Genomic DNA, 22,867 nt, shown 5'->3' with positions numbered 1-22,867 from the left:
TTATTTTAATTTTTTCATTAATAATTTTGTTATACTGAAACTGAAATATATGTTCTCTGTCTAGGTTTAATTGGACATTGTATTTGTAACTCTTTTCATCATGACCATTGTACGTTTATTTAATTTGACTTACCGGGACTGATTTTACGTACTTGAGACTGGCTTTTTTTTTTTGTAGTTGTGCAAATTGATATATTTTCTGATGGACTTAAGTATGGATTGTCATTTTCTTAGCTTTTCTGGAGTTTCAATTCCACTATACTTTTTCAGTATTTATTCAATAGCTTTTATTATTTTTTTTTGTTTGATCCATGTCTTAGTATTTCCATTTTTAATGAGTAGATTTTTAGGAAGAAATAGTCTTTTTAGATATAAGACTTTTGGTTATCTAACTTTTCCTCGATTTCAGGATTAAAATTTTGTTCATTTTCCTTTATTTTAGCAAAATTGAATATATATATATATATGTATATATATGTATTATATATATATATTATACATATATATACATACATAAATACCACGTTTTAATGCTTAGTTTCATAGATTTCCCATTGATGTTTATAAAAGAAAAACTCTCCCCGATAAAAAAAATGGCGTCCTATATCACTTATCGGATCGCCAGTTTGATTAATGAAATCACTGCTAAATCCCAAATTTCATGATGTGTTTAAGTCATAGCAGGAACACCAGGCTGCTATGTTTGATGTCAGATAGACGTGTGATCCCTTTTGAGAGATTTTAAATATATTTTTTTAAAAGTTCGATTCAGGTATTTGAATTAACTGTAGTGCCCCCTTATTTTTTGGCCATCTCGATGGCACATGATATAAAAACAAAGTACCGTAGCCTCTTCGCAAAGCATGGAAGTATTATGTAAAACGTATGATGATGATGTTTCTGTGTTTCTGTCTCGGAAAGGTTTGCCCAAATTTGAAATTTCTCTGCCCATGTTCCGTTTTTTTTTTTCCTTGAATCTTGAATTTGATGTAATTGTAGCGTCTTTTTTTTCTGTAAGCCTAATTGGTCATTGTCAACTCTAAATGATCTACTGTACTGTAGTACTGTAGTGTCTTGCCATGCGTTTTCATGATACCATTTCATGCTTTATATATCATTCCTCTCCTTTGGTGATATTATTTATTTTCCCGTGTACTTTTTTCAGTGCTGGTGTGAAGTATTTCTCTGTCTCACTTCCATTTGGATATTTTATCTCATATTTTGAAAGTAGAAACTTACATTGCAATTTTTATTTGGATTTTTGCCTATGCTGAAATTTTCTTGTTTGCTTTCTCACTTTTCATACGTTAGAAATTAGATGAAAATTCACAGTTCTTTGTTTTTTAAACAAGTGAATATACCTTACAAAATCTTTGTCACGCTTTGTTGAAGCTTTGGAAACATTTTCTTAGCAACATCCTGTTGGTAGTGAGAATTTTTTTTTTTTTTAATTAGATCACGATCCTTTTATTAAACGTGATTTAGAGAAAGTTTCCACACCCAGCGCTCGACAGCACCTCCGTAAGCCAGCTCCTCGTTTTCTTTTTCTCATATTCCCGTTTTCTTTCACCTGGGGCGTGTTGTGTGTTGCAGGGACCGAGAATACAGGTAACAACCATTAGCCCTGTTCATTGGCCCTACTCTTATTATACCCCCTCCATCTTTACGAAGATGCCTTGCTTGACCCCCCTTCTCCTCTTTCTCCCCCCACCCCTCCTGCCTTATATCTAAAGTTGTGAGCATGAGAACGAATATCTAATGGATGACCCTGGAGTGGCCTTCTGCTCTGAATGGCTAGAAAAAGTGAAAGAAAAAAAGTTTTTTCGAGAGTTTTGGAAGTCCAAGCGATAATTTGTCATTGAGAGTCTTTGGAAATTAATTTTTTACTTACAAATTTAATTTTTCAAGATAGGGAGCATAGTCATTCAACCTAAGAATACCATTTTAAGACAAATAAAGGCCTCCTTCAGAGCAAATGTATTTACGATTGAGGAAAGATATTAGAGCCGTGGAGGAGAGAATCATCTTTCCTCACTCGTCGATATCTTTCCTCCCCACTCCTGTCATGTATTTGCCAATCGTTCTATTATATCTAAGCTACCCTGGCACGAGTATGCTGTTGAAACCCCCCTCCCCCCCTCTCTCGCCCCCTTTCTCTCTTCCTTTGTTGTTTGTAATGTTCAGGTCATGTACGGTACCTGGATGCATGAGAGAATTTAACTTGGATTGTATTGCATTTCTAACGGCTTTGAGAATGATTGTATTCCATTACAATTTTCATTTTACTTTTTTATTTAGAGGTTTTTGCAAGTTTGTAATTTGGATTTGAAATGATGTCACCCTCTATTGTTTTTTAACCTCTATCTCTTAACACTGAGTGGCGTTTTTTTCTTGCAGCTCATAAAACTTTAAAGCCATGTTTTTAAATCACTTTGTGATGAATTCTCTCATGCACATGTAAACAGAGGGACGAATGCATACCTTGTTGCATTGATCGTCAACCCACCTCCAGTGATTTCCGTAGTTAACTGTTGCCTGTTGGAACATAATCGTTCAGATGGATGTTACAAATACGCTTTCGATGACAGCGTCATGTTTGTATTGATTATAATGAGTGGTTTGCTTGACATTAGCATTGATTTTCTCTGTCTCATTCTCTCTCTTTCTCTCTGCAAAGATGATAAGATTATGTTTCTGACATTGGATTATTTTTTATTAACCAAATAAAAAAAATGGTGCCTTGTGCTCTCTCCACTTTTGAGGGTTGAACTGTTCGGTGTGAGATAAAAAATTATAAATTGTGTGCGTATATATGTACAATCAGTGTTTATACGTATGTGTATTTATACATGCACACGTGAGTGATTGCATTATGCTGTGCATTTGAAGAATTATGCATGACCTAAGCAATATTAATTGAATTTTGGTGCCATTCTTAATACTAAATTGACATTAGGCTGAGTCCACTCGGGATAAAGTAGCAAATTTATTACCGAATTTAATAATAATGTTATGTTTGGTGCACTTAAATAAAGTATGTGTATCTTTAATCAAAATATTAGGTATTGAAGTATGAAATCTGTAAAGGAAAATGCTTCAGGGAATTGACAACTTTACATGTCTGAAAGACGAGAGAATTAGCAGTAGGTCTGACAATCAAGAGAATGTTGAATATTCCCAGTTTGGAATTGGACTGCATTTTCAACAGTGTAAGTGTTAAAAGTCAAAGGAATGATCAGTATTGTAGGTTTAAAAACCAAGGATATCAGCAGCAGTGGAGTTCTCTTAATAAAGGGAAGTTACAGCATTGAAGGTACTAAAGTCAGCACGGTTATCAGCATTACATTATGAAAGTCTAATTTATCTAAAAGTCAATAACAGTGATAACATTGCATCTAAAAGTCAAGGGAATTTGGTGGTGTCTAAAATTCATAACTGAAAGTCTAATTTATCTAAATTCCAATAAAATTGTTAACATTGCATCTGAAAGTCTAGGAAATTTGGTGATGTCTAAAATTAATAAAATTATATCTAAAAGTCAATCAGTGTGATAATGTTACGAGCAGAATCACGAATATCAATAAAGATATGGCCAAAATCAGAGAAATTACTCAAATTGTATGTCAAAGTCAAGAAAAATGATGACATTGTGCTTAGAGTCAAGAGAACTAGTAACATTTTTGTAGAATTCAAGGAAGTGAATAGCATTCTGATTTTCAGTGTCTGCAAGTCAAAGAAATTAAGAATGTCTAAAAGTAAATTTGTAATAACGTATCAGACGATTAAGAGAGCTGTAAAACTGTTCGCCTTAACGGTTTTTAGTACCAAAAATGAGTTTTCTTTGGAAACACAGCCTGTTCGGTTTTTCCATACTTTCACGCCCCTTTCTCTTGGTTCATAACGGTTTTTAGTACCAAAAATGAGTTTTCTTTGAAACACAGCCTGTTCGGTTTTTCCATACTTTCACGCCCCTTTCTCTTGGTTCATAAAGTATTAATGCAAAGATTAAAAAGCATGGATGGAAATTTGTATCTTTTCAAGGGGCACTTACATAATAATTAAGTTATTCAAAAGTCAGAGAATTGATGGAGTGTTATTTTTTTCAATCACTGCTAAGGAACGTGTGAAGAACGCAACTATATAGATAAATCTCTTTAAGTTCTATAAACCTGATGACTGTGCAAATTGAGTTTAATGAAATGTTAATTCTTCCATTACTTTTATTTGTTGTAATTGCCATTTTTTGTCTTGTTTCATAACACAAACTCTTCCGTCCGCTTCCTTCATTGGGAGTGACTGATGCAGCATTCTGAATATTTTGTTTCCCAGGTGTGATATGGTTAAGAGTGTTGTAAACCTTATTATTCTTGCATTGGCCCCTGTACTGCTAGAAAAATTGGAGCTATTTGTTACATAGTTTTTACTGTAAGTCTCATATACGTTGTTTTTAACTGATAATCACGTTGCTTTTTATGTTATATGTATTTATTAATATAATTAGCTGGAGTGTATTTGTGAACCATCGCAAGCAATGTTAAAAACAGGTTTGCTATGCTGGACTACAATGTGGAACTCCTGCTGGCTCAGGTTAGAAAAAATATATACACATACATACATACATATATATATATATATATATATATATATATATATATATATATATATATATATATACATATACATATACACAGTGTATACACATTACCATACGAAAGTTCCTTCAGAAACGAAAGTGCCTCAGACGGTCATAACCGCGAACTGCTGGTATTAGTATGGAGTGAACAAATTCGTAAGTGAAATTAAGTTTGTGATCGACTCGTGGTTAATCGATGGTGAAACGACCAGAAGACGAGGGTCATTAGTCCTCAACTAACGCCATATGGTAATGCGACTTAAAACCTGGTTCCTGGTTCATGTATTTGTGACGGCGAGAAACTTTAAGTAAACCCCAGGAATGTTGAGGAGAAATAATTCTGAAATCACAGGAATATATTGGGTTTGAAGGTCGTACGAGAAACCAGCGAGGAAGAAAATTAATATTATTAGAGAAAAGAGCAGGTATATCGATGTCAATGGCGGTAAACGAAGAAATGGTTGTACAAAAGGATGAAGTATTTGGTTAAAAAGGTAAATAAATCCATAGATAATATGAAGTTTAGCAATTATATGGCATGACTTTAAAACAGTGTATATTCTACTGTGGTTTCTCGTTAGAAACATAAGTGACCATGTATGTTAGTGCCCAAATTATGAATCGAGGTGATGATGGATATTATACAAATTCTTTTACTGGGCTTATAGCCAAAGGTTATGAAGGGTTATGCTAAAGACTTATTAGTTCATAAGCCAAAATAATATAACTTTGTTGAAGAATTTCAACAGACGGCAAGTTATTGGTAAGCATGATAACGTTTGGCATTGGCGAATTGAGTTTTTCCGTATGAAAGAGAAAATAGTGCAAATCAGCAGTTTATCCATGCCCTAAAAAACTGTTTTAGAGAAAACATTAGAGTCTCATCTAGATGATTAACGATTTTGTAGCTTTACTTTTGTGAAAATGAATTTGGTTTTTTTGAAACGAGAGAACCACTTACGGGGCATATCCGTACCCTCAGTAATTCAGGGGACATTTCCTACCACAAAGGGGTCCAGTGCCTCTTTGTAGGGCATTGGACCTAATGGCAATATACCCAGTGACAAAGGTGCTGCTTTGCCATGAGGTATAACGTATCTGTGCCCCAAACCATTGCTGCTTAAAGAGTCTTTTGTGCTGTTCTTAATGTAGCCTAATACAAAATCTGGATATTTTATAATGCCTGTCTTCCTAATTACATTATTTCATGGTCAGTCTTTGCAAAAATGTGTCGTGAGAAAATCAACGGGAAGATGTATACTAGCGACTCTGACCATCGTCGCTTTGACGCCAGTTTATGATCGTTAAACAAGTAGTCACTCTCTCACTCGAACTCGCATGATTCATGGGTTTCATCGTCACCCATTGCCACTCCCATCAGACTCCCCATCAAGTCTGTTGCAGTTGTCACCAACTTATTTCTTTATAATCTTTTTTATCCGAGATGGAAGCTGAAAGGTACTTTTAGGAAACAAAGTAATATAGATATTATTATTGTTATTCAGAAGATGAACCCTGTCCATATGGAACAAGCCCACCAAAGGGGGCCATTGGCTTGAAATTCAAGCTCCAGAGAATATGGTGTTTCATTAGGAGAAGTAAGAGGAGGTAAGGGGAAATACAGAAAGAACAGCTCTCACTTATTTAAAAAAAATGAATTATTAGTTTAACAAATAGATGAAATTGTATTAAAATAAGTACGTGAATAAATGAATGGTATATTGATGAAGTAAATAAAGGAATAGGAATGCAGTGTGTGTGCGTCAGAGCGAAGGTGCTTCTGTTGAGCGTAGGAGGCGAGTAGTTATGGCTTGTTTAAAGTCGTTAGAACGGGGTGGTTGGGAAACATCCATATAAATCATCCGTTTCAGACTCCGGCTGAAGAGGAATGTCGATGGTATTATTGTTCTCTCTCTCTCTCTCTCTCTCTCTCTCTCTCTCTCTCTCTCTCTCTCTCTCTCTCGTGTCTAATTTCCACTCTCTCATTGGTCGTAATTCACCAAGTTTATTATTATTATTTTGTGTCTCTGTCTTTCGAATGTTTCAGTTTGACATAAGTTGTCCGTGAGTACCTCCATTATTGTTACTATGATTATTATTATTATATTATATTATTATTTTTATTAACATCTTAGGGTGTCTCATCATTTCCGAAAATTACTATTGTCTCATTTATTGTATGAAGCATTAAGCAAAACAAATTTTTAAGTATATTTGTAAACTTAAATAAAACGTGGGATTCGATTATGTATAAAGCAAAGTTGCATCAAGTTAAAAAGATATGGTAAAAAGGGGCGGGGGTGAGAACGCAATATTATAACAACTTTCAGTTGAAAGTAAAAGAAAATCGAAACAAAAGGAAAAGTAGGAGAACTTTAGAACTTTTACAAGCACGGATGACCTGTCGCTAGAATTTGATGGAAAATGAAATTGCCAAAGAACTTGTAACTACCATAGAGAACAAAATAGAAATGAAGAAAGATCTAGGATGCTTGGAACTTAAAAAAAAAAAAAAAATAATCCAGGAAAAAAAAACAGAGCGACGCCACCTGCTAGAGAGAATATCGTGCATACAATCCTCCCCAGTCGGCAACTGGGATGCGAGATGAATGATAATTATCCAGTGTGATGAGAACTGAACGGGATCGGGTGACTCTCCGGTTTAGAATTCTAGAAAGACAAGTTTTTTGTTTGATTACTTTTAATTGAGATGAAGATAGCTAACGAGTATTTTTCTGGGGGCATTTTTGTTCTTATTAGACTCCCTTTTTTCTGTAAATGATGAAACTTGGTGAGTAGATATCTTAGGTTAGTGTTTAAATTCTCCTAAATGCTTGATGTTTTTATTCTTGACGTATTTTTAAGTTCACATGTCAAGGTTAGTTTAGCGCCAGAATTATTATTATTATTATTATTTATTTATTTTTATTTTTTGCTATAGATACCATGACTTGATGTTGGAGGTTACAGCCTTCAGAATAGTCAGGATAATAATAATAAGAAAAAAAAAAACTGTTTGCGTCTCCAAAACCCGTCATTCTAACTGTCATCTCTTATCCTGTCTATTATTATTTAGACATAAAATATTTGTTAAATAAAGTCAAGATTTTAAAAGGTGTTTAATAAGTTATGCTGCAGTTAATGTATTTGGGTGCTAGGGCGTTATTAGTATTATTTATCGAGTGGTAGAATCTGTTCTTCAGAAGAAATACAGCAAGGTGTAATTATTATTATTATTATTATTATTATTATTATTATTATTATTATTATTATTGTTGTTGTTGTTGTTGTTGTTGTAACCTCCACCAAGAAGGTTTATTTTTTATTCACTTGTCTGAGTGTCAAGCATGATTATGCAAATATATGTGCAGAATTTTATTAAATTTTCAATAGCTGTGGACCTCAAGTTTTGCAACTTTTGTGGAGAGCAAAATGCAAGAAGATCGTCTCGTTTGGTTGGGTGACCTAGTTCAGAGGTCCACACAAGGCCTCTTATTCTCTTTTACACTATCACTCTGGGCAAGAGCCGGTGCTGGCATAAGGATATCTTAGTAAACAAACCAGCCCAATTATAGATGTGCTATAAAGGCCCACGGGACAGATTTATGATTGCTTGGCGAATTAGTTCATGCATTGGATGCATTTTTTCCTTTACAAGTTTATTGCAGAGACGTGAATTATTGGCGCCTGTTACCTCCTGTCGTTTGACATTACTACTGCTCTCTCTCTCTCTCTCTCTCTCTCTCTCTCTCTCTCTCTCTCTCAAGACTATAGATAGATATAGTATGTATATATATATATATATATCTACATGAGGATATATATATATATATATATATATATATATATATATATATATATATATATATATATATATAGATGGATAGAAGATAGGGAAATCTGTCTCTCTTAAGATAGGTAAAGATATACAGAAAATAGATAGATAGATGTTGTCTCTCTCTCTCTCTCTCTCTCTCTCTCTCTCTCTCTCTCTCTCAAGATAGATACATGAGGAGATAGAAGATAGGGAAATATGTATATCTTAATATATATAAATATATACATAAATAGATAGATAGATAGTTAGATAGATGGATAGACATGAGAAATCTCTCTCTCTCTCTAAGATCTAAAGATATACAGAAAAGGAGTAGTTACATGGGAAGACATCTCTCTCTCTCTCTCTCTTCTTTCTTCCCATGCATCCATTTACATCGTTTAACTATCCCTTTAACAGTGTCTGTGCATCAGTCTTCATTATGCGCAGTCAGTGCCTTTCTCTCTTTACGTTTCTCTTATCTCTCCTTGCCGCCATTCAGGTCAACTTCTGAACCCCGACAATTATCCCATTACAGACACTTTGATGTTATTAAAGGGGGATTGATGGAGAGAGAGAGAGAGAGAGAGAGAGAGAGAGAGAGGGAAGGATAAAATCAGGGGGGTGGCAGGGAGAGTGGCATTTACGAGAGGAGAGGGAGGGAATGGGTGAAGGTTTCGTAGTCAGAATAAATACAAAGTGACTGTTGCAAAATATGAAATGAAATGGAGCGAGAGTAAACGAGGTTTGAGGGACCAATTTGGTAGTACGAATGAGGAATCAGTGGACGAAATAACTACTGTATGTAATCTGGCTTCACAGTTACAAATGTCGTCGAACTGGGGCACTGAGAGAAGGAGATGTAGTAGATGAAAGAAAAAAAAATTGAGAGTATTTTTTCTAAGCTATAGAAAAATGAAAGTTAAAGAAAGTTTTTTGTTCTTTGGTAGATATGAACAAAACCGTTGACGACAGAATGGGAATGAAGGCTAAAAAAAAATAAATGTAAACGGTGATGGGATAAGAAATGATAGAAAATGATTAGGCGCGATAAAAACAAGGAAAGAAGAACAAAAATAAGGTGGAAATGACTGCCAAAAGAGAAACAGAACAACAGACAAGGCTTGAAATACGAAGAGAAACGCCCAAGTACGACAGTACTTCACAACGAGTGCATAGCACACAATACGCCAAAAGTGGCTGGCTGGCAAGAGGAAGAGAGAGAGAGAGATAAGATCCTACTGTATTAATGGAGTGGTGTATACAAGGGATGGGAGGGGTGAAACCCCCTCCCCCCACTCCATCTGCCTCTTCCACTCCAATAAGCTGTTGTTGATCACATCCTGACCCTGGCTGTTATGCCCTTCTCTTCTCTCATTGAGGCAATGTTAACTTTACTCTCTAGATCTAAAGGATCTATTTCCTCTCTGCAAATAACCCTCCTCATCCTCCTCCTCCTCCCCATGGGGAGTGAAATGGGGAGGCTCTATCATTCATTGTTGTAAATGGCTTGAAATGGCGTCATTTTGATTTTGAGGAGTTTTTAAAGTTACAACTTGAAGTTATCTTGATGTGATTGACTTTTGTAGTCAAGATGTGAATTCATCTTGATAGGGTGAAAGGGATTAAAATCAAAGATATGAAATTATGTGATGCGACTGAGTTTTGATAAAGTTTGAAGTCAAAATATGAAATGTTTTGAGGAAATTTTGAACAAGGTTTTAGGTCAAAATATGATAATAAACTTTGTACCGGGCCTGAAGTCATAATATAAAATAGTTAATTTTTACTGTAGTTACAAATTATTAATGCAAATTGGAAGATTTCTTCTTCTGAATTTATATGAAATATGAAGCAGTCTCAATGTTTTTGACAGAATGCAGTATTTTTTGTGATTATAGATGAAATATCAAGTATTTTATGTGGTTTTTGATGACGTGAAATACCGTACGTGAATTTAAACCATATTTCTGAAGAGGCTGATGAGGTGGACACCCAAAAACCTCTAATTAAGGTCAAAAGTAAAAAAAAAAATATATATATATATATATATATATATTATATATATATATATATATATATATATATATATATATATATATATATATATATATATATATATATATATATATATATATATATATATATATATATATATATATATATATATATATATATAAGACAGAGTACGTTGGCGCAAGCGGGCCACAGCACATAGAAGGACAGGGTGACAAGGAGATAGCCGGTCATCAAAAGGTGATACATTTATTGCCGACGCGTTTCGTAACAACATAGTTACATCATCAAGGCTAAAAGAGAAAACAACACAAATTAAAAACACATGGAATATAACTTTGACTTTAAGAGTCTCAACAAATTATACCAAACTTACATTAAAACAAAACAAGATTTAAAAAGCACCTGCTAGACTAAAGGCTGAAGGCTTTATGATTCGGAAAGGAGGGAGAAGCAGCGAAGAAAAACGGCTCAAGCCAGAAACAACTGTATAGAGGTGGTGTGATTGTTCAACTTGGGCAATAAATGTATCACCTTTTGATGACCGGCTATCTCCTTGTCACCCTATGTATATATATATATATATATATATATATATATATATATATATATATATATATATATATATATATATATATATATATATTAGTCTTGCATAGAGGATGATCATTCCTTGGATTTCCTCGGGCCTGGGCTGGTTAAGGGTGTGGGGTTGCCCCTCCATTGAAAGGATATTAAAAGCCAGGCCTCTGGAAATAGAGACAAAGAGAGGATGATGATTGAAGGATAAGAGAAAAGTGTCGCCACGAGAAAGAGGGAAGTTTATCAGAGACAGATGGTAATGATTTTTTTCGTACTGTTTTGACTGCTTACACTTTTATATGCAAATAATTAGCGAAAGTTGTAAGTTAAAATAATTGTATACAACTGTTAGGTCTTGGTTTTGCTTAATGATTATATTTATGCATGGTTTATTGTGGTCTTGTTGGTAATTCTTAATACCTTTATACAAATATGACATAAGTATTGAATATTGTGTCGCAGTTCCATAACTAGACCAGATTCGTTTCGGCCGAATATAACAAGATATATGATATATAGATAAAATTGTTTTAGCTTTAAGACAAATCTGTTGATAGCTAGACGCTGGAGGTCAAACCTGTATATTTGCATAAGGTAGCAGATGATTTATTTTGTCTTCATTAACCAGAGAAGCAATTGCATGGCCCACCGTAATAAAGGGCAGTTTAGATTGTCAAGCCGTAAGTTTACAAGCGTCATTATTAGTAATTAAGCTTTTATATGCTGTTTTGGTAATGCCTGATGGTAATGACATGAACATTACCTAGAACTGTACTTGACATGTATTTTGTAGTTTGTAAAACATAAATATTGCGTACTGTAGGTTTAGTATGCTACAATCCCATTATCCCTCTTAACATCTGATACACAGTCGACCTTATTGCATTAGTAGATGCTGTGGCATGGTATGTTATTAATACTACCTCCTAAATAATGGAAATTGCAGAATAATTTATGCACTTTTGAGTTGTATCGTTACTTTTAGATCTACTCTGAAAAGAAGCCTTTTATTTTATTTTAAACTTCAGATACGTTTCAGAAGATAAGAAGTTTTTAATTGGTTTCTTTCCATAAAATTTTCTATATAAGTTTGAAAGAAATCTACCACTTGTTTATTTTGATTGCGTTCGTAGTCTTCAGAGACAAAATCCTGAATATTTAACTGATCTTCAAGATAAAATTACCCGTACAAGGGAGAGACAAAGTACTAATCCACTGTGAATTTTCCAGGGTGGAACCAGTCCAGCTAACATTCATGGTGGTGGGCGCCGGCATGGGCGGCCTGGGATTGATGATCCTATTCGTGGGTTGTCTTTCGACGGGCGCCACTAGGAACAAAGTCTATAGGACATGGCGAGGACGTGTAGGGGCAGGATCTCCTGTGCTATTGTAAGTGAAGGATACTGGCAGAGATATTCAAGTACTGTAGTTTTACAAATGCATATATATATATATATATATATATATATATATATATATATATATATATATATATATATATATATATATATATATATATATATATATAATTATATATAAGATTACACATATATATATATATATATATATATAATTATATATAAGATTTCAGTGTAAATACTCACAAACAGGAAAGGTTTGCGAATTGAGATAAATAATTAACTTGAATTGTACACAGAAATGTCAAGACTTTCAAAGCTCATGCATTAACTTTGGGTTGTGCTGCTTAATGTAAACTTGACAGTAAATGAAGGACTTGGCTTGTGTTAAGTGTCTACCTGAGTAGTATATAATCGCAGAACGGTATATTTTGATAAAATGTAACTACAGTTTGCAGAAGAAAGTTTTGCAATATGTCTTGATAAAGCTTTTTTTATGTTTAAAAGAAATATTAGTGTGTTGTGTGACTTTCATATGCAAAATTTGCAAGCACTTGACCTTTGTGATAAAACATAACCACTGTTTGCAGAAGAAAGTTTTGCAATATGTTTTTTATAAAGCTTTTACATGTTTAAAAGAAACATTAGTGTGGCTGTTACTTTTGTGAAATTTGCAAGCAATTGACCTGGGATATCAGGACAGCCCTGTTGTACTTTTTGTCATGATTACTTTAGAAAATAAATATGCAGTCATAGCTAAAGTACACTGGGTATAAAGTAGAATTACCCTGATCTTATATATCCTTTAATTTTTCAGTTTATGGGTATCACATACTTGTTGTCACTGGCGTGGTTGCTCATGTTTGCTGCTCTCATCATTGTTACCCTGTTTTACACACTCGCTTGGTTCCAGTGCCAGAATATTCCTCAGAATGTGTGTATTGACTACAATCAGTTTGGTAAGTGACCGTTCAGACACGTTTGCAAAGTTCTCCGAAACTTTTCCTGAAATCTGCCATGAGAACACTGAGCTATGATGCACAAAGTATTTCAACTATTATATGTACCGGTAAAATAATTGCAGTTATTGTGTGTTTCATGCGTTAAATGGAATGATTACAAATAATTATTGAGATTTGTAGAAACTTGGTATTTGTAAATATTAAGTGTTAACCAACGAACCATATTGTACATAACTAATTCAAAAACTATTACAGTACAGTACTGTATTTATTTGTCAAACATTCCTTCTACAGGTAAAATATTTATATCTTTTTACAAAGAAAATTCATAATTGTTTAAAAAAATTTGGCCACTGATATGTGTCATTCATGTGGCATTTCTTTTGCTCCTTGTTTATATTTGGAGTTGTTTGTTATTTTCTACTGTGGTAATTTATACTAACGAGCATGATTTATAATTGTAATTACTGTACTTTCTAAGTCATACTGAGCACCAAATTTTTCAGTGTTTGTAATGATAACTCCAAGGATCTGTACAGAACATGCAAAGTTTTCTGTGTAGTCTTCAGTCACAGCACTCAAATAAAGCTAGCTATGGATAAGAGTATTTACATAAAATGTTAGGATTTTAAAGGTGACTTTAAATAACCTTTAAGCATCATAAATTCGTCCTTATTCATACGTGGTAATTCCCAAAAGATCTCCCTTAATACTATGTCTGACTGCTTGTCCTTGATGTCTGTTGTGTTGTGGAGTTTACTGATTTCTTTTCTTATGTTCACAGGTTCTTATTCATGAATGTATTAAATATACTGTAGTATGTACTGTTTATTGAGCACCAATCTTTGTGGCAACTGGGTTATATGTATCTTTTTATATGCAATAATAATTCTTGTTAAGTTTTTTCTATCTGATTGATGCCAATGGATTTATGTAGATTATTTATCTTTTCAGGTTTCCTGTTTCCTGAAGGAACACTGGAAGAAGACAAGCGTGTGTGTACGGGGGAGAGAAAGTTATTCTGCAAAGATTACGTTAACAATGCAGAAATTATGTTCATCTTAGCTTCAGTGTCAGCCTTTTTGGTTATACTTTCTCTAGTAAGTTGATTAACTTCTAATATAGAAGTGAATTACTTATAGGAGCATATACCTGCAAGCTGTTTACTTGTAGGTCAACCAACTAAACAGTTGGAAGTAGGAGGCAGTCCATTTAATTCTTTAAGGAAGTTGAAAACTGAACAAGAGGGTTCCTTTTCTCTCATACTTACGTCATAAGCACCATAATTGCTATTTTTTAGTTTTTGTTTGTGATAAGTATATACCACATTGTTTATTAAACTTCCACTGATGTGTTCCATGCATTAATTTATGCAGATATTAATTCCTATTCATTTTAGCAGTATTTTTGTGATAAGATTATAGATTTAATTACATGAATTTTTAATGTTTAGTTTTAATTCATCTGAATAAATTGCTCCACACAGCCCAGGTTACAAAACACTTAATTAAATAATGCTATACTCAACTAGAACCCAAAAGTGTCTCATGGTAAAAATGTAGCTCATAAGTACTGTACAGTACTTGTAGTCAGGTTTTTATAGCATCATGATTATAGTTTTAAAGTATTGCACACAGTACGTCGTAGGTATAATATCAAACTTCTTGAGTCACAGTCATATCGTTTGCCTGATGTTTGCATAATTTCTGAAGCCCCTTAGATCCTAGCCTAGTGAAAGTTGAGATTAATACAGTAGTCTGGTAAAGCATATTAAAAATAATAGTATGTAGCTCAAATGTTTGCAAAACTTTTCTGAGTGAATTTCATTGTTACAAGAGGATGGAATTGGGATAATGAACTCCTCCTCACATGCAGATATTGGGAATACTGTACCTCATCTTTCTTGTCTTGCTTCTTTTAAGGTTAACGTTTTGTTTCATTACCAAAATTTGAAAGAATAGTATACCAAAAAGGTGTTTGTGAGATTTAGGCATCAGAATAATTATGTATGTATTGTAGGAACTTGAGAGTCAGGATTTTCAAAAAGACATACAGGCCTTATGTAAGATTGATAAAGAAATAAGAATGTTTGCTTTCTTGCAGCTTACTTATATACTCAGATTTCTAAGAGTGGAACAAAGACTTTTTTATCTCTTTATGTGTCTTATGCTACGTCAGAAATTAATCTCAAAACAACATTGCTATTGACACATATGTTATGCTCATAATGTTTGTACAGTAAAGGCAAAGAAATAAGCTGTTTGTACAGTAAAGGCAAAGAAATAAGCTGTTTGTACAGTAAAGGCAAAGAAATAAGCTGTTTGTACAGTAAAGGCAAAGAAATAAGACAAGTTTTTTCATTGTAGTATTTGCACGAGGTAAGGAATTAATGTACCTAAACCACTTTGCTATTTTAAGTACTGCAGATGAGCAACAAAAAGTAGATACTGTACTCATTCTGAAAATGGTATTGTTTCCTAGAGTTGTCGACCCTTTGTAAGTATAAATGTGAGTCACTGATCCTGTTAACATCTTTACAATGATTATAATGATAATATTCTCAAATTGTAATTGACATCTCTGTTCCCAAAGTTTGAGGAAGCAAAAGTTGTATTTAGTCTTTGGTTAGATATATAGGCTCTCCTCAAATCAAATGTTTCCTTCTTTCGTAACCATATTATGTACATGAATTTCCATCAATTTCTCATTTTGAATGCCATGAGTTTTGTATTGTTACATAAGATTTTGAAGTATCTAACTGCCATTTCTTTTCGTCAGGTTCATTACCTAATGTGCCTGGCAGCAAACTACGCTCACATAAAAGACCAGGAGAAATTTATGGACCTCCAAGAAATTCAGTTCCTGCAAGAGTCCGAGATGTCAACACTTCCCAAAGACCGCTTCTAGGATACAGCCCAAGGGATCTTTTTGCGCAACAACCAGCGTAGTCGATATTTCGAATCTGTTAACTAAACAGTAAAAAAGTCTCAGAAACTTGGAGGCTTCATTCTGAAAGCTTAATTTATCAAATTCCACCATGAATTGTTGATCTCAGCATTTACCGACACGTTATCATAAAGTCTGTTAAGATTTTCTTCCGGCAGCGAAGATGAATCCTCCAGGTTTATGACTTTGTACTGTTTTTTTTAACGATGAGGAATGAAAGCCTCTTAAAAAGAACATGGGCAGTTTAGTACTTGAGTAAGGTTCACCTTGATCTATAGTAGATCACAGTTTTATACAGGTGCTTCTGTCATTCACTGGCATTGACTGCCCATGGCTTTTTTAATCTCCATTTCAGAGGCTTTGCCTTGAACTGTGAAGCAGATTGGAAATTACAGACAACATCATTTCTAAGGTGACAAAACACCTGGGACCACTTGAAATGTAGAGATGTTGTTTCATACCTTAACTGCTCAATGCCTCATGGTAACTGATATGACAGTAATTCCCCTGCTTCTGGTTGAAGGCAGATGATAGGGTTAGGGGTGGACTGGTGGTGTGCTTTCATTGTGCTTATTTTGTTCAGCTCTGGATTAAGATCCGTTCCTCAGTTTTGTTTTAATATAAGACCATACAAAGATTTTACCTTTTAATAAATGTTTTTGTTAATATATTAGAATTAAAACTGAGGCACATGTCATGAAAAGTTAGAGCTGTTGTATGTATTTGTTCTTATACTTTAGTGGTTTCTTCTGTAGTCATTAGGTTCTTTGTCATTGTACGTATGTTTCAATACTCAATCCATTCAAGAGTGAATGTGTTTTGTAAATGCCTGTGTTCTACTTTACATATTAATGTTAATTTAAATGCTAATAAAAAAAAGAGAACTTTTAAAAGTTATAATAGATATACATATATGCTTATAATTGAATTCTAAAATGCAGTATTTATAGTAAGCTGTCACTCCTTAGTTTGCATTTTTGTGACTTTAACACTACTAATTCTTACTGCACTGATTTTTTGTGTTGATTTCTCTATTCGTTGTTTTTCCCATTCGCAGCTTTTGCTTTTTTAACCTCACTAACTGACTAACCTACACTCATGTTATCATGTAGCGGAGTGAGCTCCCTGCCCTTTTAGTCCCCGTGTCTGCTCCAAAGGATCCCTTGGGTAAATTTTACATTTGGATCACAGAGAGGTGCTTTCAACCTCCTGCGGTCCAGTGGCAAAATTTACAGTCGTCAATGAACTAAGGATTGACAATCTAAATATATAAAATATGTAATACAGTATGTTCATTCTTGTTGTTGATAATGACCATAAAGGTTCTCCAACATGTTTTTACTATTTTTTTTAAATTAACAAAAAAAAAAGATAAGTTAAAGAATAAAGGAACTTGTGTAAAGTTCCTCATGTTATGTATAGATTTGTGTAGTAGTTTTTAACGTCTTGTGTAGTTTGCTACAAGTAGACCTTCCCTGTATCCCTAGCCTTAGCCTACAAACAGCTGAACCCGTCATTTTCATGCTGTTATTAACAAGAAGCAACATATCATCTTTTCCGTTATAACAAGTAGTCCGCATACTTGATGTAATTTTCAGTGGGTGTGGAAAATAATTATAAACTAGATATAGCGCATATCTATGTTATATTTTGCAGTTTAGACGCTTCTGTTTTATGGAATGTTATTCAACAAAATCTTCAATGGACTAGTTTATAATTTTCTCACACTCTTCAAATTATGTATTTGGCCTTAGATTAACTGAACCTATTAAGATGTTAGTATAAAAGGTGTATTATCATTGACTAACATATCTGCATTAGTATAGTTAATTCCACGCTGTAATAATAACTCATAGTACATATGGCTGTGTGCGAGATCCTCTGTGGAACACTGTTGTTGCCTATTATAGTCTATAAATGTTGTTTATTGCAGGAAAATGTTTATCTGGTAGAGAGGGTCCGTTGGATTTTGCTCAATGATTGGATGCGAGTTCCTGAAAATAACAAAATATACAATATACTTCAATACAGTATTAAGCAGTTAAGCATTTGTTAGATGAGAATTTACACAGTATCTGTACAGAGAATGTAACTTACAGATTTGAAACTCAAGAAAGACAAGCCCACACTTCTAGAAACTTTTATTTTTCAGTAACGCACATCGTCATTAAAGGCCTAAGGGACTGACTCTTCCTGTGCTGTCAAATATATGAATTAGTTTTCACAATTTTTTATATGATCTGACTGACTCGGCAGTTAGTATATGACCTTATTTGTGCATGCCCTTGACCACTAAAGACTGTAATACTTTAGTCAAATAGTGTAAGGAGTGCACATTTGCTGTGACTATACAGCAACCTACGTGTGTGTATATTTTGTATGAAGAACATAATACCTAAATATGTTTTGTTGTATAAAAACATTAAAATTTTATAGATAATCTGGCCTTTTTTTTATTGCATTTCATCTTTTCAGTAATGTATGTTGGACCATTCCAGCTTGGTTACATTATGATGGAGTTTAATGCAAAAGGATTGGAGTAGTCTTAGTTATATGATGAAGACTGGCATGGCTCCCCAAATGAAGTTCAATCAATGAAAAAGTGTTTTTATTGGTATCTGTTTTTAAATATAATGACAGATAAGACTTAAAGAAAAAAAGACTAGTAAATTAATCAAGAAAGTACTGATGAAAGATATAGTATGAAGGATTTATCAAACCAGTTGACCATTGAGCTCACAACTGTACATGATTGCTGTGGACTGCTGGTCATAACTGGGAGATGGCATGAATTCAAGTGTTCAAAAGTAATAACTCGATCGATCCTTAGACCAGGTATAGACACAACAGGGTTGAGGTGGATTCTAGTTGGAAGTGGTAGCTGGTTGTTTTACAAGTCTTATTTCAGTTCATTTAGTAAGATTACAAAGTTTCTAGTAAGTTTTTATTTCAAATCGTTTAGTAAGATTATTGCTATCAAAGTTTCTAGGATATTAGAATGCTAAAGTACTCCTATATCACTGACAGTTCTCGTAGATTTGAGGGACTAGCAGAGTTACTTATGTTTATTGTTATTTTTTAAGGATTATATAGCTTAATACATGCAGTAAGACTTCTTTCTGTAAAATATCAAACCCTTCTGACCAATAAGGCTTGACCACTGTTAAATCACCATCCATGTTAAACACATTCCGGATAGGAAAGTAGCAGTTTCTTTAAACCACAAAGATCTCAACACAGCAAAATTAATAAAACTTCAATTAGATATTTAAAATGAAGGTGACTGTCATTCTCTCTCTGACTGGAAGTATAAGAAAATTAATTATAAACATATTGCTCTCCCCAAAACAATATCTAGTTACTCAGTTTGCATTCGGGTCTTTTCGGCCTTAAGTCATTTAGGCCGTAAGCACGTTTACGTGCAAAATGGGCGACGTGTTTAGTGCCAGCCCCTTGGGGATGTACGTAAAACATGAAATAATAATGGTAAATACCATAAACATAACGGTAAATACCATAAGCATAACGTCTTACATTGTTTTGGATGTTACGGCCTAAAGTGACTTACGTCCGAAACGACCAGGACCGATCAGTTTTACAATGAAGACTCAACTGTCCAAGACAATCTATTTCAAGTCTGTCCGTGCGTCAACGAGCTGCAAGTGCGACTGTCAGGTGAGCGTAATGCCCGACCTTTTGTGGTATTATTGCCAAACCGGCTATTCCCGTCGGCCTTTGGCCACTACCTGGGAAACCTGCTCTTGTTGTCCATCGGGCTGAGGTGAGTGGCAAAACACCCATTTCTTTCCACGAGATGCAATACCGCTTATCTTCAGTCTGCTATACGAATATCAAAGCAGAGCTTGTCTGTCATTTTTGTAATAAAGCTTAGAGCCGTTTTAAGGGCTTTCTTGAAGTTTGTATTCTGACGAGTTGTCTGTACTGTACGCTATTGGGTGGATTATCCTATTCCTAAATGCATTCGCCCTTGTCAACCGCCTTTTGGTAACGTCCTCTCCCTAAGATGAATTATGCCTATGAAACGGTGATAGGGATCCCAAGCTGATACTCAGATAGGCTAAGTACTAATTAAAGAGCAGAAGGAGAATCACGCAGGAACCAACAGGTAGCCACCTCTACAGGTAGGCTACGTCATAAAATTTAGACCTGCAGCCGCCGGATGACTTCAGGTTCACTCTTTAGGGGTGTATTTGGCTACCTTGACTGTGGATCAGGGTAAATGTTTTCCATAAATTAGCCACGATTTGAGTAACCTAGCCCAGGTTAGGGGTGTTTATTTGTACTTATAATTTATTGCAGCAGTATATATTTATTCCTGGGTATTAGCAGTGACAAAGTATAAGGATAGCCTACTTCAGTCTTATTGCAGCAGTATATATTTATTCCTGGGTATTAGCAGTGACAAAGTATAAGGATAGCCTACTTCAGTCTTATTGCAGCAGTATATATTTATTCCTGGGTATTAGGTGACAAAGTATGACAAAGTATTCCTGGGTATTAGCAGTGACAAAGTATAAGGATAGCCTACTTTAGTCTTACCACCACTAGCCCTTAATTGGGAAGCAGTAGACCAGATTGATATTTTAGAAAAATTGCATGGTTTCTTGGGATGATGAAAATAAATTTTATTAAATTCTTTTGTCAGCTGATCATAAACGTAATGAACTGTGGGAAAACATGGTTGTTATCACGTGACGACAAGTTTAACCCCAGCTTTTTGGTATTTGATAAATTTAAGGCACTTGTGATAGGCCTAGGCACGTTAAATAAATGGGTCATGAGGCTTGAGCTCTCAGCAATAGTGCAGTGAGTCTTTTATTTAGGTTGAGAGCAAAAGCTAACATTTGCAAATTTTCTGCTGACAAAAGGTGTATGTTGGGGAAGAGGAAGGAGAAAATCTTATCAAGAAATTTTTATTTTTATTAAGGTAGATGAGGCTGTTAAAATATGAACAAAGCTTTCAAGCTACTTGGGCACGTGCCTAACACTTGTACTATGATATACATCAATTGATACCTTGAAAGCAGGTGAAAACTGGTTGCGTAAATTTCGTGTGCAAAAGCTACCCACGACAAAGTTGTACGTATTGGGGAAAGGTGTGTAAGTTGCCATCGGGAGAACCATTTTGCAAAAATGTATATATCGCAAATGTTGATGCCATATCATAAAGTCAAGTCATGGGATAAGACCGTAAAGAAAAAAAAAAAAAGGAACTATAGGGTTATGTAAAGCGACAACAAAATGAGAAATGTGTGACAAATCAGCAAGTACGCAATATTAACTTTGATGATAAGGATATTTTAGATTGCTTTGAAATGATTATATTTGCTGATGATCTTGGCACAGGTGAACGACAGTTATGGCGAACGGATTATCAAACCGAAGGATGTTTCAAAACTGGCCACACTCACTGTACAAATTGAAACGTTTTACCACCAAGATGCTTAAAACAAATGTATCCGAGTGAATAAAAAATCCATGCTCTAGATTAGTAAAAAAAAATTCATTAGACTAACATGTTAATGTTACTTCTGTTGATCACCTGGCTCACATAGATATTCCATTACAGCGAACTGCATGGGTGGCTGCTGCATTTTAAGTCAATGATATCAATGGTCCTCCTGTCTTGTGGCTTAACTGATAGGTTAGGAATTGTCAAGGTCGCCAAGTTTGATCATATTTATGTTGTGAATAACTGTAAGCCAGAACTGTAATTGATAAATATTGCGGGGAAGCGTAACAGATGCACAAACAAGTAACAGTGTAGCCTATATATTGGAGACAAGACAGAGTTGAGGGAATTGTATCTCAAATGTTTTGAAGGTATAGGTCAACTCCAAAAACGTAAGAAATTTACTTAAAGGATGATGCCGTACCTGTTCCATCTCGCCCTCGCAAGTATCTCATTCAGTAGCAGAAGAAATTTGTAATAAATTTATTGAAGTGGAGAACTGGGAGTGATAGCAAATGTTCTGATGAAAGCACATGTGACTGGGTTAACTTAACACACTTGCTTCTCCAAGGAAAGCGGTAGGTGAGCTTAGTGTATGTCTGAATCCAAGAAATTTGAATAAAGGCTATTAAGCTCACTTATCACAAGGTGCCTACCCTTCAGGTGCTAAAATGGTTTTCAGACTTAGATGACAAGGGTGGATATTGAAGTATTGAATTAGAGAATGAAAAACTGTAGTCATTTATGTACCTTCCAAAGTCCAAGTGGAAAATTTAGATTTTAGGCTCCCTTTTGGAATTTGTGTTTCACAGGACTTGTTCCAGGAATGTATGGATGGTGTTTTAAAGAAAAGCAGGTATAAGTTTGTTGGAATACCTGATGATTTAATAGATACCTGTATGGTAATCAGGGAACATTGTCTTGGAACACCCGAGTGTGGCCCCTCCCTGTTTACAGAGAATGTTACTCCATAGTCAGGCCTATGATGCTGAGATAAATTACAGCCCAGGGAGATATGTGGTTATGTTGATTACTTGTGTACGACCATTGTAATAGAGCAACTTCTTGGATTTCTAAACG

General features: G+C 34.5%; 1 protein-coding gene across 1 annotated transcript in view; it reads left to right on the top strand.

The window, feature by feature from the left end:
• M6 (neuronal membrane glycoprotein M6) overlaps positions 1 to 18,754 on the top strand; it is a 579,933-nt gene extending 561,179 nt beyond the window's left edge. Inside the window, 6 exon segments of the mRNA XM_067093049.1 lie at positions 1,594 to 1,608; positions 12,279 to 12,412; positions 12,415 to 12,437; positions 13,224 to 13,365; positions 14,323 to 14,468; positions 16,147 to 18,754. Of these exon segments, the coding sequence (XP_066949150.1) occupies positions 1,594 to 1,608; positions 12,279 to 12,412; positions 12,415 to 12,437; positions 13,224 to 13,365; positions 14,323 to 14,468; positions 16,147 to 16,275 (589 nt within the window). The 3' untranslated portion in view covers positions 16,276 to 18,754.
• The last annotated feature ends 4,113 nt before the right edge of the window (positions 18,755 to 22,867 follow it).

Source organism: Macrobrachium rosenbergii, chromosome 49 (assembly GCF_040412425.1).
Source record: "Macrobrachium rosenbergii isolate ZJJX-2024 chromosome 49, ASM4041242v1, whole genome shotgun sequence".
Lineage (NCBI taxonomy): Eukaryota > Metazoa > Arthropoda > Malacostraca > Decapoda > Palaemonidae > Macrobrachium > Macrobrachium rosenbergii.
Note: the sequence above shows the minus strand (reverse complement) of the source record. Positions and strands in the feature narration are given on the sequence as shown.